Below are 27,642 nucleotides of genomic sequence, written 5' to 3'. Positions count from 1 at the left end.
ACTATGTTAAGCTTCCACGTGGACCCTTTCAGGCTTTCTGTAGCTGTCGTCGGGAATTTTCTTTGTTGAAGGACTTTCTGTCTGCAAAGTACTATTAACTTTTAGATTAATACATTCCTGCATTTCATCTTCATAAATCAACATCACTTTCAGTTTTTTTAAAAAAAATAAAAGAAGCTTTGATGAAAATAGTAAAATGATACAACTCAAAATGCTATCAAGTTTGCAATAATCATGGATAGTTTCATGTTTATTTTTCTTCATCTTGGGAGACCAACCAATATAAAACTCTTTGAAACGTCCTCCTGTCGACTGAAAGGCTCAATGTAAATGTAAATTGTATTGTTCTCTATTTGTTCGTGAGCAGTCATCGTGATTGAAGATGATGTGCGTGTTTGTTTAAGAATGAGTAACAAGACAAGTGCTCTAATAGTGTGCTTTCACTTACAAACACTGGTAACCAAAAGGAGTGACATACTTCGTAGAAAAGGGGCAGTAATTACATTGATTTATTTTTCTAGTTAGTGTCGTTCTGATCAGTGTGAGAGGTTTGTCCTGTGAAATTCAACACTTCAGTGTGGGACTTAGCACTGAGCACTCTCCAGGTTGGGACACTGCTGTGCGCAATTGGCTGCCGCGTTCGCCCACAAATATACAGTCAATTCACTTTACAGTGTGTTCTGTGAAGCACTTTGGGACGTCCTCCCCACGTGAAAAGCGCTATATCAAATGTAAGAATTATTATTATTATTATTATTAAATGTACCCCCATTGGAGCTCCCACTGCCCGTCTCTATATGAAGTGTGTGGCTGTGTTCTCCACCTACATATGTTGAGAGCTATGGTTCTGGTGGTGGGAATTGTTCAGATTTGTCCTGATGTTGTCGCTGCTTCTGTTAGTTCCCTGAACACCACCTCTCAATGTGAAGGGAAATGCCGCTCCCTGTTTATATTGAGGCATTGCGTCCTGACTGCCTCCAGCAACAGCGCTGGGAAATAAAGGACTGGACTGAGGCACATATAGAATTCAGATTTTTTGGTATAATGTTTATGCTGCAAAACATTCTGCAATGGCAAACTGTTGGGATGTGTGGGCTTTAAACAAATGCTTTCTCTCGCAGCATTGTCTGCATTCACACTGTGAATCTAGAAGATTTTACAGGAATATGGTACAGGTGTAAAAGATGTTGTGGCTTGTTAATAGCGTTGCCTAAATATTGCTGTAATGATTGAACCTAGCTCAGCCTGGTATACTTACCTCAAAATATTTGATTCCATTTTGTGTTATGATTCTCTTCATTAGTTTGCAATAGGTGTCAACAGCAAAAAAAATAAAATGGATGAAAACAACGACGAAATAGCTATTGTTGGAATTGGATGCAATTTTCCTGGAGGTAGGAATTTAAGATTTAACAATAATAAAAATGATGAAAAGAATGATGTTATGATGATAAATAATAAAACTACATGGAATCTAGCAGGAACTTTTGGAGTCTGTAACAACATTCATTTTCAACTGGGGCAGTGATAGGAAGCTACAGTTAGTGAGAATGGGGTCCAATATGCCATAATTTCAACCCAGAGATTGGTTGTGGGTTAATTGACTTTCATTTGTGAATATTGAATTGTGAGATTCCTACAAATTTCACTAAGTTTGTTTTCTAAATTCCCAATAAAACCTGATATTGCAAATATCAAATTGTAAATTGTAAGTTTCTTCTGGTGTACTGACCGACAATTGGTCATTCACTTCATGGCTGTTTGTGGGACATTGCCTACAAAATATAGTCAGCACATTTCAAACAGTCACTACACATCACATTCTGTGAAGCACTTTGAGATGTCTCGACAATGGGATACAGCTCATTGTGTCTCTGGTGGCTCTGAAACAACAATCCATTTTGACAATTTGTGAATGGCAATATCCTACATCAAGTGAATGATCAATTATTTTATCTGGGAATTGTAGACCAAGAAACCGGAAGAAACTCCATTCTCTTTTTTGAATCGTGCCTTGGGATCCTTCCACCTGAGCAGGCAGACATTATCTCGGTTTAACGTCTCATTCAAAGCATGGCACCTCCCACAATGAAAACTCCTCCAGCATTGCATTTGTGTGTTAATCTGGACTAAGATCTTTAGTCCTGACTTTGTTGCTGTGTTAAATTTAGGTTGTGTCAGGCTCAGGTGGGGCTAACCCTATAGTTGAACAGCTGCTACCAGTTACTGTCCAGGCTCACAAAAGAAGAAGGAAAGCTTCCGCTCTCGCTTCTCCAGGAGCCGTATCTGGTGTAACAGCAAGAACTTGCATTCATAAAGGGCTCTTATTATTATTATTTTCATAATATCTCAGAACGATTCCCAAAGATGCTAAACAAATGAGGGAAAGAAGGGGAGGTGACCATAGGTTTGGTCAAAGAGGTAGGATGTTAGGCAGGATTTGAAGACAGATAGAGAGGGGCCAGATAGAAGGGTAGAGTGAGGGAGTTCTGGAGGCAAGAAATCAGATACTCAGTGGTATCAATACACATTTACTAATATTATGACATACATTCCAGAATGATTTCTAAGAATGGAAGAGCTTTATTCTGTTGTCGTCTGTACAGGGGAAGGCATTGAAAACTTCTGGAAAGTTCTTCATGAGGGAAGAAACTGCGTTGTGGATATCCCACCAGATCGTTTTGATACACAATTCTGGCATGATCCCGATGACAACAAGCCTGGAAAAATGCGCACAAAGCGAGCGTCTCTCATTGAAGGGTAATGCACAGCATTCTTACAAACTACATCTTTTAAATTGATTCAGAATAGTAATATTTGTTGCTGCAAAACAAGTACTTTTTTGTGTGAGTGGATACTCTCATCCAAAACACCGCTGCCCACATCCTCACCTGCACCAAACTCCATATCGTTCATTAACCCAGTCTCTCCTGGCTCTCAATGGATTGAGTTCAAGGTTCTCAATCTCAACCATAAATCCCTTCACACCCCCCTGGTTGCATTGGATGGCTGTTCTGTTGCCTCCCGCTCTATCCTGTCACAGAATACGACAGGAGACGTGGCAGGAAGCCATGACTACAACTATCAGTGGTATTAATAGAGGTCTCGGCCCTCCAATAGACTTCTGAGAAGCATCTGAGCATCCATACCCAACGTCCTCTGAGCGCCCACGCCAGTCACAGGATAGAGCCGGAGGCCTCTGCATTCCAACATGCCATCTTATAGGATGAGTTATCTGATCAATTTTACATTATAACTACTTCCAAGAATTTCTAGAACGCAATGTATAGAACGCGCTACCCCAAAGAGCTGTTGACGCTCAGTCCTTGAACATATTGAAGACTGAAATAGATATATTTCTTATTGCAAAAGGGATTAAGGGATATAGAAATAAGGCAGGATTAGGTTATTAGCTGGAATTACATTAGAAGATCAGCCATAATTGAATGGCGTGGCAGGCTCGAAGGGATGAATGGCCTACTCCTGCTCATACATATTATGCTATGCAACTTGTCTCATGTTTGTCACATGAGCAGAGAGCCCAGCAGGTGAGGAGGGAACTGAGGGAGTTGGAACAGAGTGAGAATTCTGTTAAGGAATTTGATGATAGTGGGAATTCTTCAGCAAGAGAGATACCAGAGAGCAAGAGTGAACTCTTTCACTCAGCAGAAGAGTGGAAAATCTATTGTGAGGTTGAGACAACCTTATATGTAAGCAAGCAAACAAGGCGATTTGCAATTAATCATAGGCTAGGTGTTGGGGAATAAAAAATCTGCTGACCAGTTGAAACTGGGTCTTTTAGTTTGAGTCCTATATAAAGGAGAAGACTTGTAAGTGTTTCACTTGAGCAGAAAGCCTAGCAGAATGAGGAAGGAACAGAGTGAGAATCTGTTAAGGAATTTGGTGAGAGTGGGAATTTGGTGTAAAGGGGTAAAGAGGTGCATAATTATGTAATATTCATATTAAAACAATATAAAACATGTCTGGGAATATGACAGGGCAGCTGAGACTGGTTGCATTCATAATGTGTGCCATGTGGGAACTCCAGGATGCTTTGTGTGCCCTGGACTAAGAAGCGTTCTCTGACAGCTTGAGCTCAAGCTATATACAAAATGTTTAAATAAAATATTAAATGTTGAACCTCAGGCCCCTTAAAAAATGATAATGTTAATGCATCTATATATGCCTAACACAAACTTTCATATTTCTTTGCAATTAATAGGTTCAATTTATTTGATTATAAGTTGTTTGGCATAAATGAAACAGAAGCCAACTGCATGGATCCACAACACAAGCTTCTCTTGGAGTGCACGTACAAAGCGCTCGAAAATGCAGGGATGCCCAAGGAGGATCTCAGTGGGAGTAAAACAGGAGTGTTTATTGGTGAGTAGGTGCCCGCTGCCCAACATAATAGCCAATTTTGGAACCACATGTGATTTTGTCAGTTCATGAAATATTTATCATAATTCATATAATAACTACATCATCATCTAATTGCTGGAACTCATTTTCAATTAAAATGATGATGGGGACCACATTTGGTTGTTGGCCCAAGGGAGGTTGTGGTGAACTTTATGATGGAGTAGATTTTTGGTGAACTTCATGAGAATATCAATAGCAATCGTTGTATTTGTGTAACCCATTTCGCGTTGGGTGGAAATTGTAAAAAGTTTCACAAGATTTATTGTAATGTGTCGTGATTGTGTATTTTATAGGCAAATGTGGCAGCCAATCTGCACACAGCAATGCCCAGGTTGACAAAGCTTTCAAAAAAAGATAATTGATTCTTAGGTTTTATGAATAGGTCTATAGAATAAAAAAGCAAAGAGGTAATGATAACCTATATAAAGCGTTAGTTAGACAATAAATAGAATATTGTGTTCAGTATTGGTCACCCCATTTTAGGAAAGACATCAAGAGAATAAATGGAGTAGAAAGGAGATATACCAGTATGATACTGGAGATGAATGGTTCTTTCTATGAGCAGAGACTGGAGGAACTTAGACTTTTCTGCTGGAACAAAAAATGATGCGGGGTGACCTGATAGAGGTATTTAAAATTCTGAGCAGTTTGATAAATAATAATAATAATCCTTGCATTCGATATAGCGCTTTACACATCTTCTGGACGTCTCAAAGTGATTCACAGAATATACTGTAAGGTGAATTAACTGTATATTTGTGGGCGAAACGTGACAGCCAATTGCGTACAGCAGTGTCCCAAAATCAGTTGTGAATTGAGTGACCAAATTATTATTGGTTTGTTTTATTTTCTTGAGGGATTATTATCCCTGGAAAAGTAATCTGCCAATCGGCTAACAACTGGGTTCCTACTTGCTGCTTGGTAAACAGACGTGTGGAGTAAGGAAACTTGCCCAACATTTCGTCTTGACAGGAATAGAACCCAGTTCTCTCGCTTACAAGGCGGGTGCTCCAACCACTGAGATACAGGACTCCACAGTGGGATTATAGTGTGAGAGATTATAGGGATTAAGGGTGGGTTTTTGAGGAGGGGTGTGATTACAGCAGTTTTAAGGGAGTGGAACAGAGCCTGAGGAGAGAGACTGGTTAACCGTATCGGCGAGCAGGTTGGAGAGGTGGGAGAGTTGAGTGACCAGCAGCTGGGTGGAGAGGGGTTCAAGGCAGGAGGTGGGGAACCTCATCCGGATGATTGATAGTCAATAGGGAGAAATTATTTAAAAAATAATCCTTGCATTTGATATAGCGCCTTATCATGTCGTTGAGACACCTCAAAGCGTCAATATAAGATATTAAATGAGCAAATGGGAGTTAAGGAGGAATTTTTTCACACACAGTTGTTAGGATCTGATACAATTCTGCCCAGAGCACAATCCATATTGGCCTTCAATAGGAAATTAGACAAATACCTTAAAAAGGGTCAGCTACAAAGTTATGGGGGAAGCGCAGGCCAATGGGACTGAAAGGATTGCTCTTGAGGGAGCCGGCACAGACACAATGGCCTTCTTTTGTGCCATAAATTTAAATGATTCTACTCTTGTATTCACTAATACAGTCTCACTCAATATTGCCTCAGAATAGACTAAAGTTATCACTCCAAAAGAACAGTTTCAGTGTCTTTCCTTTTCTTTAGGGCTCATGAATCGAGACTTTGAAGCGATAATGAATAATTCAGCCAACAAAATCAGCCATTATAATGGCACTGGTACAGCAATGAGCATAGCTGCAAATAGGATTTCGTTCACCTTCAACTTTACTGGACCATCACTGGCTATAGACACAGCGTGCTCTTCATCTCTGGTCGCTCTACACTACGCTTCTCAGGCCATCAAACAAGGTACCAGAAACCACCTTTGTGGTTGCATCAATACATTGTACACACATCATGAAGCACAGTTTACAGCATCATGGGAGGTAACTGGTAGGGACAGGTAAATACAGCCACCGACAGCGGGAAACCGGTAGGTAATTGTTTTTATATAAAGCTTCAGCACCTCAAATTATAGGTGAGTTATCACTATTCTAATGTGACAAATGTACAAACAGCAGACGAAAGCGATGCCTCTATCGTATTGCAGAAATCATTATCTTATAATAATCCATATTAACGCTCTAAAGCACTGTTATTTAGCTGGCACTGTTTATATAGAGTCACTGGTCAAAATTCCCATCTCGCTCTTTCAGGTGACTGTGAGATGGCTGTTTGTGGAGGAGTGAGCTGCATCATTGAACCACGTGTCAATGTAGCACTCAGTAAAGCAAAGATGATCTCTCCAGATGGAATGTGCAAACCATTTTCTAAGAAAGCTAACGGGTATGGGAGAGGAGAAGGATGTGGAATTCTTCTGTTGAAACCACTGGCAAAGGTAGAATATTTCTAAAAGAATTTATACAGTAAGTCCCATAAGTATAGTAGAATGCTGATTATCCATATTTCCACTTATGTGCATCAGATTTTGACGTGGAAGTGGATAAGGGACTGTGGCAGAAATCCAGTTGCATGTGTAAGGTGGCGAGGGGCATAATTTAGTTTCTCTGCAGAGCTGCATGTGTGAAACCAGGTTCAAATTACAATTTATAGATTATCCTCTCTACTGCATGAATTTATTGCTCTAGGTTTCCTACAGAACCATTGTCATACTCTTTATTTTACAAGATATATCTATTTATTTGTTGATATATATTTACGCTTATCTCAGGCGGTATCAAACCTGTCACAGAAAAGATGCCAAATATTATTATCCCGTTACCAGATGCACCAGACCCGGCCCCTTGTGGCTCCCTGAGGTGCACTATACAAGCACATGTTTACCGTACGTACATTTTCAGGACATTCTCTGATTACATCTCGAGCGTCCTTCTATACCCTTACTTCAGTCAGTTTTGGGTACACTTGTGGGCTACCCAGCGGGTGTGCCCTGTGTTGTTTGTGCCGGAGCAGCTCCTCCCAGGGTTAGGCCCCATCTGGCCTTTGCCATGGTTGAGCCGAACTTCAACTTCTCCCTCAGTGTATAGTCCCTGATCCTAGTGTGCGCGAGCCTGAGGCAGGCCCTCACTGTGCTCTCATTCTGCCAGAAGAACATCTGGTTTCAGGAGAGACAAAGGGCCTTCTTTATCGAGTCTATGATCCTCCAGGCACACTCAATGTTAGTTTCGCAGTGAGTGCTCAGAAAGAGGCCGTACAGCACCGAGTCCCGTGACAGTGGGTCCCCAGGGATGAACCGCGAGAGTCTCCTTTCCATCTTTTTCTAAACCGCCTTTGAGAAACAACACTCCAGGAAGAGGTGGTCCACGGTTCCTGGCCTCTGCAGCCAACTGGAGGGCAACTTGCTGACTGGCCCAGACCTTGACTGTGCATGAAAACCTTGAGGTGGAGGGCTCCTTTTTTTGCCAGCCAGGCCATGTCATGATGGTTGTTGGTCAAGACCAGGGGCAAGGCATTTTGTAGCCGGTCGTCCCCTCGGGGTACCTCCCAATTCAGTCTACCTTCTCCCCCTAAGGGGCTTGGCATGCTCCAACTGTGTGGATTATTTCGAGGCCTGAGGAAAGGGTTCGATGCTGCAGACAAACTGGGTGGGGTATAGCGGACAGACCTGCCTTACTCCAGACCTGATGTCGAACTGCTCAGTCTCATATTCTTTCACCATTACTGCGCTACCGATACCTGAATTGCCCAATTAGAGTTCACAGTTCAACTGTTCAATCATATTCTTGAACTCGTCCATCCTGTCACTTTTCAAACACAGGATGCACTTCTAGGTTATCATCCCTTGACCCTACAGGAATTTGGGGTCTAGTAGCAATAGGAAGATATTGTGGAGTCCTGTAGCTCAGTGGTTAGAGCGCTCGCTTTGCAAGTGAGAGACCTGAGTTCAATTCCCGGCAGGTCGAAACCTTGGGCAAGTTTCCTTACTCCACACAGAGCCTAATAATAATCCCTCCAAAACCAAAAACAATAATAAATTGGTCATTTTCAATCCACGACTGTTTGTGGGACACTGCTGTGCGCAATTGGCTGCCCAAAGATATACAGTCAATTCGCTTTACAGTATATTCTGTGAAGCGCTTTGGGACTTCCTCCCGACGTAAAATGCGCTATATCAAATGTAAGGATTATTATTATTATTATTATTGGCTTCCTTTGGTGATCTAAACATTCTCTTATTTTATTTTTTCATCGCTTTCATAGGCATTGAAAGACAACAAACAACATGATTACATTTGTATAGCGCCTTTCAGGTTGGGACGACGTCCCAAGGCGCTGGGCAGCATTTCAGACCTGAGCTGGTGTCAGGGAGAGAGAGGGGAGGGGAAGAGGGTGACCGATGGCATGGTCAAAGAGGAGGGTTTTGAGGTGAGACGAAGGAGGGGGCGAGGCGGAGTGATTGGGGGATGGAATTCCAGAGATTGGGGGCAGAATGGCTGAAGGCTATCCTGCCGTTGGGGGACGTGGATCTGGCTGAGCGGAGGGCGTGGGTGGGTTGGTAGGGGTTTAGTAGGTCGCAGAGGTACGGGAACTCTCTCCTCGTCGGCCTTCCCGGCACATCCCTCCACAAGCTGCAGGTCATTCAGAACTCTGCAGCTCGTGTACTGTCCCGCACCAGGCTTCACGACCACATCACTCCCACCCTCGCTCGCCTCCACTGTTCCACATCCGCCAGAGGATCGAATTCAAGATCCTCATCCTCACTTACAAGGCCATTCACGGCCTTGCTCCCTCCTACCTCTCTGACCTACTATCCCCTACTTACCTGCCCGTACCCTCCGTTCCTCTGGCTCCAGTCTGCTCCACTCCCCCCGCCTTAACCACCCTACCATTGGTAGCCGGGCCTTCAGCCTCTCAGCCCCGAGGCTCTGGAACTCCATCCCCCAGTGCCTTCGCCTTGCTTCCTCCCTTTCCTCCTTCAAGGCCGGTCTCAAGACCTTTCTCTTCAACTGTGCCTTCACCTCCCCTCTCAACTCTCTACCCTCTCCTCGCTCCCTCTCTTCCCTGCCCTCATCCTGACTATTTCCCCCCTGCTCAGGTCACGACCCAACTGTCCAGCACCTTGGGACGTCCTCCCGACATGAAAGGCGCTCTATCAATGCAATCCTGTTGTTGTTGTTGTAGGGTGGGGCGAGGCCATGGAGGACTTTCTGGTGATTACATCTGGGGTGTACTAGTGCACAGTACTATCAATCAAGATGGTAGACCAGTTATACCTATCACCAGACCCTCACAAACACATAACAAAACATATTATAGATCATTGTTATTCATTCAATCAATATCAAAACTAAACAACTAGCTTTATATGGAACCATTCACATGGGAATGGATCTGAGAGCAGTTAAAGAAAATTTTAAGACGGGGTACTCTTTCGGAGTGCCAAACAGAAGATCATATTTTGAAATATGTCAAAATAATACAAGAACAAAGAAGAAATTATTGTTAAAAAATTGAATATTTTATCCTAATGACTGGATTATTTGAACAAAATAAGTTTCAAGTTTATAGGACTGAGCAGGGCAAAGGGGATTAGAGTGCATAGGTCCAGTAAGGAACCCACATAAAATGGCTTCCTTTTGTGCTGAAATATTATGTAATTCTATTCTTTCATCCAATTTTTAGGCTCTGAAAGACAATGATCAAATCTGGGGTGTCCTAGTGCACAGTGCTATCAATCAAGATGGCAGATCAGTTACACCTATCACCAGACCCTCACAAACACAGCAGGAAGAACTGTTGAAATGGATTTACCACAGGTATGTTGATCCATCCCAGATACAGTACATGGAGGCTCATGGAACTGGAACTCCAGCTGGTGATCCTACAGAAGCCGGCAGCATATCACACATTGTTGGTCAGTCCAGGACATCAAACCCTGATCCGCTCATAATAGGCTCTGTCAAAGGGAATGTTGGTCACACAGAGTCAGCTGCAGGAGCCGCAGGTTTAATCAAAGTTCTCCTGATGATGCATCATGGCAAAATTGTACCATCCCTCCACTACACAGAGGAGGATTCAAGCATCAATGCAAAGGCTTTGAATCTACGTATTCCAACTAGTGTGGAAAACTGGGAAAAGCGTGGGGAGATGGGTAGGATGGCAGGAGTCAATTCATTTGGGTTTGGGGGAACAAATGCTCACGCAGTGGTGAGACAGTACAAGCAGCTTGCCCGGCTCAACTGTGCACAGAAACCACTGGAGATATTTGTCCTTTCAGCTGCCTCCCAGAAATCAATTCAAATGATGATAAAAGACACAAGTCACCAAATAAATCAAAGTGATGATACCGCTTTCCATAGTCTGGCATATACATCTGCTTGTAGAAGAAGCCACGCAAGTTATAGATACAGAAAAGCCTTTGTAGTTTCTTCCCTCAATCACCTACAGCAGCAGCTTAAATCAGCCACAGTTACTGATGTTGCTCGGATAAAGACAAGTCCAAAGATCGTATTTGTGTTCTGTGGCAACGGTGTTGCCTATAGAGGGATGTGTAAACTGCTTATACACACAGAGCCAGTGTTCAGGACACAGATTGAAGAGATAGAAAAAATTCTCCAACTACACACACCCATCAATCTAATAGATTTAATTGAAAATGACTATGATGACTTCACAAAACCCGAGATAGCACAGCCATTGCTCTTTGCTGTTCAGGTGGCAATGGTTTCTCTTTTGGGGTTTTGGGGAATCCAGGCTAACCTTATGATTGGACATTCTGTTGGCGAGGTTGCTGCAGCACATTGTGCTGGGACACTGTCCTTGCACGATGCTGTAAAGGTGATTTACTACAGAAGTGTATTGCAGTCAACAGTAACGGGAGGCAGAATGCTGGCTGTTAGCAATTTGCCTGTGTCAAATGTGTCAGACAGACTTGTTCCATATTCGGGGAGACTCTGCATTGCTGCATTCAACAGTCCCTCCTCTTGCACAGTGTCAGGTGATGCCGGTGCAGTGGACAAACTGTATACAGAGTTATCCACCGCATTTGGTGACAAAAATATATTCCTTCGCATTTTAGATGTTCCAGCAGCTTATCACAGTCACTTGATGGAGCCAATCATACAGCAGGTAGAAGAGAAAGTAGGTAACTTACATGAACAAGAAGCACGCTCAAAGATTATCTCCACAGTTACAGGTCAGGTGGCTTCAGGAGATGACTTTCTCACAGGCAAATATTGGGCCCGGAACATTCGAGATCCTGTTGCCTTTGAAAAAGGGATAAGAGCTGCTGCTGCAGAGGCTGAAGACGCAGTATTTGTAGAAATAGGTCCAAGACGGGCCTTGCAAAGATACATCACAGAAATCCTAGGCAATCAAACTCGAGTTTTTCCTGCAGTTCAGCCAGACAGAGATTATGAAACTCATCTATTGGTTCTATCAAAACTCTTTGAGCTCGGGTACAATCCCAACTGGCAAAATGTCTATGTTGGTCGTGAAACTCTCCCCACTGTTTATCCTTCTTATGTGTTTGATCACACAAAGCAGGAATTAAACTTTGAAGAACTTAGGCAAGATAATGACAAGGTAGTTTCTTCCCATCACCCCCTACTCTCTAGTGTAAGCAAGGACGGCAAAGAATATAACTTCACCTTGTCAACATTGACAGTACCTTATGTAGCTGAACACAAAAACAATGGAGTGCCCATACTTCCTGGTGCCTTTCATGTAGAACTTGGTGTGGCTTCCGTCCTGGCAAGTATTGAACCAAAGGTACCACTCACTTTGTGCCGGATCAGCGCAAAGTTTCTGAATCCTTGTATAATCCACCAGAACTCAGTTGAGCTCAAAGTGCACCTCAACAGAGAAGATAAACTGATCAAATTTAGTGTTTTATCAACTTCTGGCATTTATGCCACAGGGGAGGTTCTACAGGTCACTGAGTGTGTAACTGATGAAAGTAATATCTCGGTTGAGCAAATTTTCCAAAGATGCAAATCGAAAGCAAAGCCAGAGGACATCTATAAAGAACTCTCTTCTTTGGGCTTTCAGTATGGATCAGTTTTTAGGCAACTTGGGGATATCTTCTATGGAGAGAATTTGAAGGAAGCTATAACATGCATTAGAGTACCAGAAGAGCTCATGTCACAGATTCATCAATACTCCTTTCACCCAATCATTTTAGACTATTTTCTACAAATGGCTGCTGTTGTAACAATGATGTCTGCAGTCTCCACCATAGGATTCCCCACATCTGTAGGGAGCTTGGTTATTCATCGCCCTTTACAACAAGAAATGCTGATGTATCTGAGGATCAGTAAAATCACTCCAGATTATCTAGAGGTCTGTGGGGGCTTCACAGATACAAAGGGCATAATCATTGCCGAACTGAAAAATATCAGAACCACATTTCTAACCGTGAACAATGGAGGAGGAATCAATGATTTGTTCTATGAAAGTATCTGGGTAGAAATTCCTCACCTTCAAGAGGGCAAAAATCTTGCTTCTGGCCCAAGATCACTCGTGTTTGGTGATAACTATGGAGTGGCTGAAAGCCTCAAAAAGTTCCTGCACAGTCAGTCCACATATATTCCTTACCAGGAATATGACAATTTCACTGGTACAGAAGTTGTGGATCTTCTGAGAAAGTACAATGCCCGCAACCTGAATAGCTATGAGGAGGTGTTCTTCCTGTGGGGGACTGTAAACCTGACTAACCAGACCAGCACAGCAGTGGTGCAAGAGGTCAGTAGCTGCTGTGAGATTTATCGTCAGATCATTCAGTTAGTTCGAGGGAAAAATGGCACAAAATCTGTTAGAGTAATAACATACAGGACATCTGAAAAAACAGTGGATCAAATTACTCCAGGGTTTGCCCTGTGGGGTATGACGAGATCATGCATGCAGAAATTCCAGAGGTTTTATTTCAGATCATTGATGTCAGCTCTATCAGTGATGCAGATATGGCAGCATTAGCTAATGTAATAGTCTTGTCTGATGGGGTGACCCACCCTGAGGTAATGATCAGCCAGGGAATGTTGCATGCTTCCACGATCACACGAACATCCCTTATAATCTCAGACAATACCAATGGTGGGACTTCTTATTCTGGTTTTGGAAATGTCCTTTTCCAGATCATGGATCCTTACAATGTTGTGGATTTGCATGCCAAACCTCAAGAGAACAAAATGAGTGCACCCACAAAACAAAGTGTACACATTGAATTGGATGCAATTTGCATGCATTCAGCGGATTACTTCCCAGTTAGTGTCTCTGATCTAAACTATGGGAAGACGTTGTACTGGAGCAAAAGTGTGTTTGGTGGGCACAATCTCGTGGCTCTGGACTTTAGTGGTACAGTCACTGCTGTTGGCAGTGATGTGAAGAGTTGTAAAGTGGGAGATCATATTGTTGCATGTTACCCGGTTCCTGCAGCTTCAAATGTCAGCCTTCCTGCTGTTGTTTGTTTCAAAAGCAAGAAAGTACCATTGCTGAAGGAGATCCCTTGTGTGTCATACTTCACAATAGCATGGGAAATATTCCATAATCTCTTACCAAAACCCAAACATCAGAAACGCTTGGTAATTGTTTCCATGATACCTGATTCGTGTTTGAGTAAAGTCTTGTCTCTGACAGCCAGGGAGTCTGGCTGGAGAGTTCAGGTTCACCCAGACTCCAATGACTTTGTACAGATTCCTGTTCACTGTGATGCTTTGCTTTTATTGCCACCTTTTGAAAAAACCTCTATTTCAAAATATGTCAATGGTTCTTCTGCTCGGATATTGTTGTTCTCCTGGACAACAAGCAGATGCTTGATATTTCCCAAGACATTCTCCAAAATGAAAAGGACAATGTCTGTATTCATGTTCTGCAGTTAGCCAGTATATTTCAAAAGGGCTATCTCATGAAATCTGCAAATCGTATCTATAAATGGATGAGAACAATGTATTTAGGGACGAAACGTTTTGATCTATCAAAAATGATCTTCCAGCAAAGAATATCAGACATGGTTGAGTGCAGGAATGAGTCGTACTTTACATGCAGAGGTGTCTCCATTGCAGTTCTGAAGAGCACCACCAAGACTAGGATGTCAGAGATTCCAATGCACTGCAGACAAAAGCAGCTCTTTAAAAGTGATGCTGTGTATATAGTTGCTGGAGGACTTACCGGTCTTGGCTTTGAAACTGTGAAATTCATTGCCAACCATGGCGGTGGCTATATTCTTGTTCTTTCAAGGAGCTCTCCATCGAAGGAGAAGCAGGAGGAATTTAGCAAACTACAGAATGAAATTGGGACAAGGATCATTTGCGTGGCCTGTGACATCTCAGCTCTGTCAAATGTCGAGAAAGCAATCAGTAATTTTCTTCACTCCTTCCCAAAGGTTTCTGTTAAAGGAGTGTTTCACAGTGCTGTGGTCTTACATGATTCACTCTTTGAAGATCTAAATAAATCATTGTTTGATAAGGTTCTTGTTCCCAAAATTGCTGGGGTCTTGAATCTTCACTATGCAACACAAGGCCTCCAGCTGGAGTACTTTGTGTGCTTTTCCTCAGTTGCTTCATTCATTGGAACATCTCTACAGGCTAACTATTCTGCAGCAAACTCATTTCTTGATTACTTTGTCCACTTTAGGCGATGCCATGGGCTTGTGGGGCAATCTGTGAACTGGGGAGCACTGAATCTCGGGCTGCTGCTCAATAAAGACAAGGTTCGGAAATTTCTGGAGTTGAAAGGGATTTTGGCAATAGAAATTTCTGAAATCATTGAAAGCTTTGAACGTTGTTTGACCCTGAACAATCCACAACAAGTAATCTGTAAATTTGATTTCTCAAATATATATGTTAATCTCTCCCAAAACCCATCAAGCAGGAGACGTTTCCATTCAATTATGCAGGAAGAGATCAGCAAAGGAAATGTCAAAGTGGTGGTCAGTGACTCATCAATATCTCCTGAACAGTATATAATAACCTTGTTGTCTGAAGTGAGCAACACAGATCCTACAGACTTTACCAAAGAATCTACTCTCTCCAGTTTTGGCATTGATTCCATGATAGGAATGACCATACAGAATCGGATTCACCAGGAAAAGAATGTCAGTGTGCCACTAGTAACATTTCTTGATCCAAAATCAACAGTGTCCACTCTGGTATCACTGTTTGAAGAGGAAGGTTTCCAAGTTCCTTCTGGGGAAACATCTATGCCATTGAACAACGCTTTCGATGAAGTTCCTGATGTATTTACTCAGTTGTAAATAATGCATAAATAATACAGCATTTTACAGCACTTCCTCCAGTCAAATCAAGATTATATTCCCCATTCGCTGGAGAATGATATTTGATAATCCTGTCTCATCCAAAATAGATAAACTTTTCTGCCGCTTTCATACAGATTTTAATTTTGTAGAGTTCAAAATCCTCATCCTCGCATTCAAAGCCCTCCATGGCCTTGCACCTCCTTAGCTCTGTGACCTGCTAACCCGACACGGCCTACGTTCAGCAGTCTAGGAGCATAGGAGCAGAAGTAAGCCATTCAGCCCCCTGGGCCTGTTACGCCATTCTATAAGATCATGGCTGATCTGAATCTCTACTCCAATTAACTTGCCCATATCCCTTAATACAATTCTAATAATAATCTTCACGTTTTCTTGACGTCTCAAAGCGCTTCACAGAATAGACTGTAAAATGAGTTGACTGTATATTTCTGGGTGAAACACGGCAGCCAATTTCGCACAGCAGTGTCCCACAATCAGTCGTGGATTGAAATGACCAGTTTATTATTGTTTTTTTTGAGGGATTATTATCAGGCTTGTGGAGTAAGGAAAGTTGCCCAAGGTTTCACCCTGCCGGTAATCGAACCCAGGTCTCTCGCTTGCAAAGCGAGTGCTCTAACCACTGAGCTACAGGACTACACTTACTTAATAAACATCTATCCACCTCCATCCACCAGATTTCCACTACCTTTCGATGAAAAATTGCCTCCTGATTCTACTCCCAATTAGTTTAGCTTTAATTTGAAGATTATGCCCCTTGCTCTGGACTCTGGCCTACTCTATGACCCCGTCCTACCCGCCCCATCATCGGCAGTCAAGCCTTCTGCCTTTCTGCTCCCATGCTTTTGGAACTCCATCCCACATTCCCAATGCCTTGCCCCCTCCCTTGGCTCCTTCAAAATCCATCTAAAGAACCGCAACTTCTGGCACCTTCCAGCCCCCACCTTCCCTACCCTTGACGCCTTCTGACCCCAGACTTCAGCTTGGGTGCAAACCCCTGACTGTCCAGCACTTTGGGACATATCCTGACATGAATTGTGCTACACAACTGTAATTTGTTTGCAGTTATTGTGACTTCACTTCATTGTAAAGTCAAAAGGTATAAGTATTATCGTTTCCAATAATGAATATTCTCTGACATTTTTATGAATTGATTGATATGACTGGTGTTGGAATCAGGAATGTTGGAAAAATAATTGGAAAATACAAATTAGTTGTTTGTCTCATTTGTATCTCTCAGTGGAGGTGTTTTGTCTAATTATCTGTGCTATCTGGATATGATTGTAGAATTTCATCTAAATATAGATGCAGAATTTGAAAGGAGTGCAGCAGCAGAGGAGGAAATGTGGTATAAATGAGGATAGACAAATATTTTGGTGATTTTCCTTTACAGAAAATATGCATTTGAGTCATTGGGGAAAATTCACATTGTAATTTGCTAAAAGCTGCACTGTATTAATTTGTTAATATCATTATGAATGNTTTTTTAATCAACCTGAAGCATTATACGAACAACACAAAGACTTATACAAAGACACTTGAAATGTAACTGAGTTCCAGGAATCTTTTAGCATTCTCTTTTTATGAATTTTCCTTTTTAAATAATGAACTTGAGATCAATGTTCACTGTGTTAATGGATCACATTTTTGACATGTATTACTGAGTTCTATTCTTTTGAAAATAATCTGTATTACTGTATGCACATTATCTTTTACTAAATTAAACAATTATGAAACATGTTGATGTTATTTTGATTTAAAAATAATTTTCAAAGCATTGTTGGAATCTTATAGTCATAATTTGTAAATAAATTTACAACATGAAAAATATTAAAACAAATGCTGCAGATGAAATCCTCGATTGTAAAGATTGGAACAGAATAAAGTCAGTGCACAAATATTGAATTGTATTTCTTTATCAATTTTCAAATATTCTGAAGATAAACTGGAAATTACAGCACCATATAAACATTTCCAATCAATGTGTGGCAACAATCAGGCATTACACAATAATACTGCATAATTCAGTCCATATCAACTCATATGTTACCTAGTGACCAAACTTAGATATTACACTTCAATATACAATAATTCAATCTATTCATTTGAAGAAACACCATATGGTTACAATTGGGTATAACATGAATATGTCTGGTTCTCCTGGCTTAGTGACCACACTTGACTATGACAATTTCATATAACTTAACCCAGTTCTCTGCCCCATCAACCGATGGCCACAATAAGGTATTACATTGTAATGCAATTCCATCCAATGATCTACAGCGTTGCTAATGAGTCCACAGTTGGAAACATAAAATAATACAATATCGTGTAATATATTTCAGCTTAACGCAGTTTGCTAAATCGCCACCCAGTGGTTATAATTGGACATACGTACCACAACCCAGCTCCTCTGCCCACCTTCCCAAGGCTTGATCGCTCGTCCTCTCCTCCAACTCCAAATGTGAGGAGACAATGGACTCTTTTAAATCCAAATTTGAGGGGATTCACTTTGCTGTCTTTGCGAATGCCACCCCCTTCTCATCTCCCCATCCGTTTTCTGGAAACGTGAAGTGTGTTCCCTGGGGAAAATAGCCACACAGAATTCTCATGTTCTTTGTCCACCACCAACAACAACTTGCATTTATATAGCGCCCTTCACCTGGGGTAGCGTCCCTGAGGGTTTCTGCCATCAGGTACTAGGGTACATTCATTATGGGTTCACGAATCCAGCAGAGTGGCAAGGTAGGTGTATCAACTGATATAAACTACGTGCCCTTCAGTAGCCAAACAACTCCACGCATCTTGAAGATTTTTGGGGGATAAGAATCAAACAGTGTTTCTCACAAGACCACCGAGAATATGATTTGTCAGGCTTTATGCCAACATTACAGCCTTTGCGTTGAAACTAAATATCTGCTCTGCTGCTGGTCTTCTCTCAAAGCAGAGGAGCTGTTGTTTTCTCATACAGTATATCCTGTAAAACACTTTGGAATATCCTCTCAATGTTATCAATAATACAGCCCTTGTTTAAAATTGCTTCTTTTGATAATTGGAAGTAGTATAAAAATAGAAAAATGATCCCATTCTCATAGAATCACAATCTAAAGCCTAGGATATCCACCCACAAATGTACATACACACCCCCAGGAAACGCAACTGGTAGCATGTTTATATCCACAAAATGTACAGTCAATCCACTTTACACATGTTCTTTGAAGTTATTTGAAACATCTCCACATTGTGATAAGGCACCATATCAAATGCAAGGATTATTATTAAAATTTAAAATGTAGAGAAATGAAAGTGCTTTTCACATGGGGACAAAAAAATCCAGGAAGTGACTATTATTTAAATGGTAAGAAAATCTTCTGTACGGAAAATCAAAAGGATCCAGGGATCCTGAGTGATAATAAAATGAAGCTATCCCAACAGTGCTCGGAAGCAGTGACTAAGGCAGACCAGACGCTCGGCTGTATTAACAGGGCAACATTGAACTGAAATATTGGGGCAATCCTGCCAATTTATCAATCACAGTTGCGACTACACTTGGAATACTGTATGTGGTTCTGGTCACGGCAATATAGGAAGGATTGAGAGGATACAGAGGAGGGCAACCAAAATGATTGAGGGGATGGAAGGACTGGATGACGAGGAGCGATTAGATAACTGGACATGTTCACACTGGAGAAGAGAAGGTCGAGGGGCGATATGGTTACAGTCTTTAAGAATCTGTAGGGAATAGATAATGTAGACCATGACAAGCTGATTGTCTTTTGCTGAACAGTAGAACCAGAGAGCACAGCCTGCGACTGAAGGGGAGTAAATTCAGAACACATCTGCGGAAACACTGCTTCAGTGAGAGCGTAGTAAATTACTTTTATGGAATAGGCTCATCTTTCGCCTGGCAAATTCTTGTGTTCTTATTATGTACTCTTAGTATGCCTTCCCTCACCTCCGTAATATCGCCCGTCTCTGCCACTACCTCACCCCTCAGACCGCTGAAACTCTTGTTCATGCCTTCATCACCTCCAGGCTCGACTATGCCACCGCACTGCTTATCGGCCTTGCCAACTCCCCCCTCCACAGGCTGCAGGTAATCCAGAACTCTGCAGCCCGTGTCCTCTCCCGCACCAAACTCCGTGACCCCATCTCCCCCATTCTCGCCCGATTCCATTGGCTCCCTATCCTTCAGAGGATCCAGTTAAAGATCCTGGTCTTCACATACAAAAGCCTCCATGGCCTCACCCCACCCTACCTCTGAGACCTCATAACCCCCTACCAACCCCCCCGTTCCCTTCACTCTGCCGGCTCTGGCCTGCTTCACGTCTCCCGACCCACCCGCCCCACCATTGGCGGGAGAGCCTTCAGCCACTCTGCCCCCAACCTCTGGAATTCCATCCCCCAATCACTCCCACTCGCCCCCTCATTATCCTCCTTCGAGTCCTGCCTCAAGACCTCCTCTTTGACCTTGCCATCGTCCACCCCCTTTCCCTCCCCTGCCTTCCCCCGCCCCGATCCCAGCTTGGGTCTGAAATACTGTACTCTGTCCAGTGCCTTGGGACGTCCGCCCGACGTGAAAGGCGCTATACAAATGTAATCTTGCTGTTGTTGTTGTTGAACTCCAAACAACCTGCTATAAAATATACTGTACTGGTTAATCCTGCAATAGACTATAGCTTGTCTACCCTTTGGTGAATCAACCATAAACCACAATGGTCCTCATACAGTCTAAAGGACAGAAATTATAAAACAATCTTTTGATGGGTTGAACCCCACTGTTATTAAGATTATTGACCTGAAGTAGGCCATTTTATCACGCCTTAATTATAACCCAGTCAATGAGACATTGGACCTAGACGATTGTGTTATAGCAATGTTTCTTTTATTGTATTCTATGGGATTCAATGAACAGTGTCATCATGTGGACAAAATAGAGTTCAACATTGCAATGTACTGCAATTGTGCCTTAATGTTTAAAATAAAAAGAAGCAAGACAAGAGGGCATTAGTGTCATGGTTGTGAAGGGAAACTTAGTACAGGAAGNTTTTTTTTTACAGAGAATAACTAACAGCTGGAACAGGTTAACAAAAACAACAACAAAATTACATTTATTAAGCACCTTTCCATCGGAAGGAGACCTCAAGGCGAGGGACAGCCAGGAGTTTGCAACTGAGATGGGAGCTGGAATCAAGAGTGTCGGAGGGTGGGGGGATGGTGGCCGAAAGCACGATCAAAGTGGAAAGTCCTAGACGAGGTTTGAAAGAGGCAGTGGAGAGGGTGAGGCAGAGGGATTCTGGATGGAGTTCCAGAGGGCGTGGACAGAAGACCTGAAGGTCCAACCACCAATGGGATATGGAGCAGGTTTGTGCTGGCCAAGCAGAGGGAGTGGACAGGTTGGTGTGGTGTTGATAGGTCGCAGAGATGTGGAGGAGCTGGTCCATGGAGGGCTTTAGAAGTGCGGACCAGGATTTTAAAATCAAATCTCTGGGGAATGCGGAGCCGGTAGAGCCGGAACTGGGTGACGGAGTTTGGTAACGGACAGAACACAAGCTGCAGAGTTCTGATTATTTTGCAGCTTGTGGAGGAAAGAGTTTGGCGAACAGGGAGTTAGCTTAGTTGAGCCTGGACGTGATGAATGCATGAATGAGGATCTCAGCGTCCTGAGGGGAAAGGCAGTGGCGGAGGCGGCAATGTTACAGAGGTGGGGGAACGCTAAATGGATCGTTGCCCAGATGTGTGGTTCAAAGGAGAATTAAGCATCAAACAGGAACCACAGTTCTGTACTAGCTATGTATGGTGGGGATTGCAGATGTGGATGCTGATGCAATCAGCACCTGAAGTGAGAAGGCACTGATGAGAGCCAAACAGGAGGGCCTCAGACTTGTCAATGTGCAACTGGAAAACATTGGCTCTCATCTGGGACTTGATGTCTGACAGACAATCCGTCAGGATAGCAGTAATCCTGGAGTCGAGGGTGGAGCCAGAGAGATAGAGATGGGTGTCACCTGAATGCATGTGGAAATTAACCCTATGCCAGCGGTTGACATCATCAATCTCAGATGGACAGATTGTCTTCTGTAAATTTGGGACAAAGGGACTTTTTCATTTGTACTTTGCTTATGGGAAGCAAACTTTCACGGTGGACTGAAAAATCATCCTGAAACCACGAGAAGGGAGTTTCTCCCAGTGTCCTGGCCAACAATCCCCCGAGTAAAATTGGTCATTCATTTTCTGGTTGTTTGTGGCACATGGTTGTGTGCAAATGGGCTGTTGCATTTTGCTACAAATACACAGCAGCACTGCACAATAAATACACAGTGAAACTCTTTGAGACATCACCCAACTTAAAAGACACTATACCAAATGAAAGGCTTGTAAAAAAAATTGATAATAATAAACCATCACCTTAGTTTCCTTATTTAAAACTGAGGACTAAGACTGTTCATTTGAGATGTCAACATTAAACTCATTTCCTGAAACATTTTAGGTGGGATAGAAATTTTAAAACAAATTTTCATTTTGATATAGCAACTATAACGTAGAAATGTCTCAAAGTGCTTTACGGGTAATTATTGCCAACTGTTGTGAATGTATGTTTGAATGCAAGTATGAATTAGCTGAAGGAATGTTGACCAGGATACTAGGAGAAGATCCCTTCTCCTTTTGAGCAATGCCATTGTACAACTGCTTGAGAACTTTCTTCAACCCACGCAGAACTCGGTCTCGTGAGGATGACCCCCAAATAAAACTGGTCACTCACTCCATGGCTGTTTGTGGGACATTACTGTGTGCAACTGGCTGCCACATTTCACCCCACACAATACACAGTCAAAATACTTTACAATACCTAAATAAAACACAATACTGCAGATACTGGAAGTGTCTAAAATGCAAAATACTACAGTTCTGACGAAGGGCCATGGACCCACAACTTCCTCCATAGAATGCTGAGTGTTCCCATCGATCTCTGGTTTTGTCTTACTTTACAATACATCCTGTGATGTTCTTTCATATGTCTCAATTATGCTATAAGGCGCTATATCAAATGCAATGATTATTATTATTTATAATGTTATTATTCCACTCATTTTCCAAGTGTGGCTGATTCTGAGTGGTACCAATGCCTTTAAATGAAGCTGAAACATTTGGATGGTAACATCCTAACTTGTAACAGACGCCCCAAGAGTAAAGCGGGGAGGAAGTGTATTGTGATTATAAAATACTGTGTGAATTTAAAATAAGTTAGGTAAAATCCATGTTTGTGCAATTTGCATCATGACTATTATTTACACCTGAATAATCTAAGAACTTTGACCTCAGCATAACAAAACACAAACCCAAAGGGTAAACCATAGACCTTTGGGTGTTCGATTTATACTTTAGAAATTTGTGGATGGCAAACTCAAATACAACAGATACTATGCATTTGGAAAACGCACAGAAAGTAACACTCGGATTAAATTACCATCAAATTAACCAACTGTCCAAAAATAGGTTTGCTGTGTGTTGGAGGAACAGCATGTTCTGTAAGTAGCATACTGAGGATCACAGTGGAAACATTTCAACTGTGGACTTTGAAGTGCCTGAGTTGTTTATATTCAACACAAGTACAGCATTATTTATTCCTTCACATTGTGACTGTTTGTGGGACGTTCCTCGGGGCAAATTGGCTGCAGCGATAGCCTACAAAACACATGGACACTACACTTCACAGTAAAATCTTGTGAAATGCTTTGAGATGTGTCAATGACACGATAGAGCACTATATCAAAACAATATTACTTATCATTCCAGATGATTTGATATTGGAATGATTGTTAAACCAAGGACTGATTTGTTTTGTGATGCAAGTGGATGTTCAAAGATCCCAAACCACAATTTCAAAGACGCGTAGGAAATTTCTTGAGGTCATTCTGGCTAATATCCCCTTCTGCAGCAAAATTCATCTCAAATAACTAGTTTAATTGACTACTTTTTTTATTGTTTGGAATATTGCTGGTCAATACCTCCGCCATGTTTGCTTCAGTAACAGCATTAACTTTGTGAGATCCAAACCTCAACATGTAGTATAACCTGTGATAGAATAATTATCACATCAATCAAATATACTGCCCAAAGCAGACAATACTTTACTTACCACTGGCCATGCGAGTAATCCGATTGCCACCCACCGGCCAATGAAGACTAACACGTACATAGGCAATCAGGAACAGAAGACCAGTCAGTCTATTGAGTCCTCTCTGACACGGACTATTTTATGGCCCATATAGTGGGTTCAAGCCCCACATGATTTGAACTCACATCAACTAAGACAGGCTATACAACCTTTTGGCTGCTGAGGGCTGGATGCCAGATTTGAGAAAGGTCACGGGCCTCATAAGCAATATTTTGTTGTTTCCTTTCCACAAACATGAACATAATATTGAAATATCTTCATTTTCATGTGGGAAAGCCATCTCACAGCGATCGACACTCCCAGCCCCAGCGCAGGTGCCGGGTGGTCAAGAGTTAGCTCCTGATGTGGTTTGAACAACAACAACTACAATTACATGTGTATAGCGCCTTTCAGGGTGGGAGGCCGTCCCAATGTGCTGGACAATCAGTGTTTCGGAACCGAGCTGGGGGTCGGGAAGGAGGGAGGGCAGGGGGGGACCGAAGGTGATGGAAGGCACGGTTGAAGAGGACGATGAGACGGGTCTTGAAGAAGGCAATGGAGGAAGCGAGGCGAGGTGGGATGGAGTTCCAGAGGGTGGTGGCAGAGTGGCTGAAGGCCTGCCCGCCAATGGTGGGGAATGGGAGGCAGAGGACGTGAAGCAGGCTGGAGCCCGCTGAGCGGAAAGAGCTGGCAGGATGGTCGGGGAGGTTGGTAGGTTGCAGTGGGAGAGCTAGACTATGGAGTTGCTTGAACGAGGGAAGCGAGGGGGGGGCTGAGTTGGAAGCGCTCAGGGAATGGAGCTCTAGAGTGTTGTTGGGGGGACATGAAGCAAGCCAACTTGGCAAAGGCCAGGTGGGAAGATTTAAAAATTTTAAAAGATTTAAAAAATAATTTAAAAGACTAAATTAGGGAGAATGTTTGTCATCGCAAAGAAAGAGATTGGGTCTTAATGAGCTGAAACAGCTTCACTTCTAGTTTGGCAATTATCTAGGGTATGTGAACGGCTGCTCTCCCGGAGTGGCTCATTATCTGGCAGGCGGCAGTCATTCAGGAGACCCACTTGCCTTCCCCTGAGCTCGGCAAATGGCCAGTGTTGTTTCCACGACCCACACGCATTGAGCTGCTGTAATGAGGGAACCATTTGTGTGGTGTGGGTTTGTGGGCAGGCGGCCGGAAATTGGAAATGGTTTCCAGGTTGGATGAAATCATCCCCCAGGGCCGGATTCGGCCAGAGGGCTGCTAGTTGTACCTTCCCAGTCTAATACGACCCCAGTCCAATGGTGGGGGAGTGGGAGGGTTCCTCTGTTATGTTCTCAACAAACCATGTGTAAAACACTCTTTCATTTTAGTTATAAAATCCAACAGTCACACCAAACACCCGTTACTTAGTTCTTCCTACTTTCTCTCCCTCCTGATTTCCTTCCATTGGTCCCAGTCAATTGGTCCTTATTTATCAATTAGTATCCAATATACTGGTTGGGCAGCCCTTCGGATGATATGTTTATTCGAGGCCCCGGCTGCCTGATCAGGTGGATGTTAAAAATCCCATGGCATTATTCAAAAAGGGAAGGGAATTTCTTCTGGACAGCAATCCCCAAAATAAAATTGGCAATTTACTTCATGGTTGTTTTTGGGACATTGTTGTGCAGTCATCCATAAAATACAGTCAACTCACTTCATAGTAAATCCTGTGAAGTGCTTTGGGTCATCCTTCCAATAAGAAATACAAATTTGGCCAGGGGCAAAATTCCTCATCCGGGACTATCCTCAGAAAATGGGGATGTGCGGTCACTTGATTATTATTTTTGAGGTGACGAGGCACCAGAAAATGTATTTTATCAGCGGTGGCTGAGGTTTATTGATGAAGTTCCAACTCACTCAGCAAAGCTGCAAAATATTCAGGTGAGATGTCCTCTTGTCAGGAATGGATTGTGCACCCTCTTCCCAGAAGGATTCACCCAGTTTGCCAACTTGTGTCTTTATAACACAGATTGGCAAGCGATAAGGTTTGAGGTCCCCAGAGTGTGCATTGAAATGTAACCAGCTAAAACCACAAGACTTACTAGTAAGATCACTGTCTAGCAAGCTCTCCACTACTTGCACAGCTAGGATCCCCACCCATTAGGACATTAGGTTGCAGAGTTATCAGGAGCTGAGAAGAAGAAGCAGCAGTATAAGTGAATCTATGCGAAAGGGATATTATAATGAGGTTGCCCTCTATTTAGGTCAATGGTGAGGCAACATTATGGTACAATTTATGGTGTTGAATAGTTTATAATGACATGAAGATAAGCCAACAGGTGGTACCGCCAAAGCACTTTCCAGATAATTGGTTTGTTTCTGTCCAGGTCCACCCATTTTATTTGAACCTGAGTGTTTTGTAGTTTGAATGTGTATCTTGGCATATTAGTTTTACACTAAAACCTTGCATAGTGCAGGAACCAAGCAACACTAGTCTTAATTATCAAACATTGTAAATATAGCCACTATCTCTCATTGCATGTCAAGTCCTATAGTATTGTGGTTAGCGCTCTTGCCTCACAAACAAGAGAGAACCTGGGTTTGATTCCCGTGCAGGGAGAAACATTCAGCAAGTTTCCTTACTCTATATGCCTCTGTTTACCTAACAGTAAATAGGAATCTGGGTGTTAGTCGATTGGCAGATTCGTTTCCGGGGGTAATAATTCCCACTCTTGCACTGTTGATGTCCAGGTATTGGTGTCAATGACAACTTCATTATTCATTTATTTCTTGTTTGTCCCCATCTTGTAAAAACCTACTTAGGGACTCGAGTGTGTGCATTGGGATACTGCTGGAGTCCAACCAGATAAATCCTCATAGCTTGCCGTTGATATCGCTTTCTGACAAGCTTTCTCGCTGCTTTTCCAGCTAGGACTATCTTACCCATTAGGGCTTTGGATTGCAGGGTTAACATGAGCTGAGTGGAATGATTCCTTGCTCCAAGTGACTTTTCTGCCCTTCCATGAATCAGGCTGGCTGTGCTGTCATCAGCTGTGCCTGGGAATACTACGGACTCGCCTGGCTCAGGAACCGGACCACTGAGACCAACATAACATAACTTAGCATAACATTTAGGAGCAGGAGTAGGCCATTTGGCCCTTCGAGCCTGCCCCACCATACAATCATGGCTGATCTTCTAATCTAACTCCAGCTAATAACCTAACCCTGCCTTATCCCCATATCCCTTAATCCCTTTTGCAATAAGAAATATATCTATCTCAGTCTTGAATATGTTCAAGGACTGAGCGTCAACAGCCCTTTGGGGTAGCGAGTTCCATACATTCACCACCCTTTGAGTGAAGAACAACAACAACACGATTTCATTTATAAAGTGCCTTTCACGTCAGGAGAATGTCCCAAGGTGCTGGACAGTTAGGTCGGGACCCGAGCGAGGAGGGGGTAGAGAGTCGAGAGGGGAGCTGAAGGCACGGTCGAAGAGAAAGGACTTGAGACCGACCTTGAAGGAGGAAAGGGAGGAAGCAAGGCGAAGGCACTGGGGGATGGAGTTCCAGAGTCTAGGGGCTGAGCACTGATTAATACAACATGTCAAAAATGTGAAACATTAACTTAATGAACATTGATCTCAATATTGATTATTTATAAAACCAAATTATAAAAAGAAAATCTTACAAGAATTTAGTTACAGTTCAAGAGCCATACCATTGTTTGTATAGTGCTCCAGGATGCCAAAAAAAAACATTCAAACTGATATTAACATGTAGCAGTAAATTAAAACAATGCAACTTTTAGTTAAGAAAATTACAATGTGAATTTTCCCCAATGACTCAAT

General features: G+C 42.6%; 1 protein-coding gene across 1 annotated transcript; it reads left to right on the top strand.

Annotated features, from left to right (window-relative positions):
- Positions 1–1,287: 1,287 nt before the first annotated feature.
- LOC103183590 (highly reducing polyketide synthase cm3B-like) lies at positions 1,288–16,051 on the top strand. The gene is given in 8 exon segments (XM_042332526.1): positions 1,288–1,394; positions 2,607–2,760; positions 4,223–4,383; positions 6,112–6,315; positions 6,663–6,844; positions 10,090–13,300; positions 13,303–14,181; positions 14,184–16,051. Coding segments are annotated over 8 exon segments (6,321 nt in total). The 5' UTR covers positions 1,288–1,336; the 3' UTR covers positions 15,656–16,051.
- The last annotated feature ends 11,591 nt before the right edge of the window (positions 16,052–27,642 follow it).

This window comes from Callorhinchus milii, unplaced genomic scaffold, assembly GCF_018977255.1.
Source record: "Callorhinchus milii isolate IMCB2004 unplaced genomic scaffold, IMCB_Cmil_1.0 Scaffold2, whole genome shotgun sequence".
NCBI classification, from domain to species: Eukaryota; Metazoa; Chordata; class Chondrichthyes; order Chimaeriformes; family Callorhinchidae; genus Callorhinchus; species Callorhinchus milii.
This window is presented reverse-complemented; position numbering and strand designations above follow the sequence as displayed.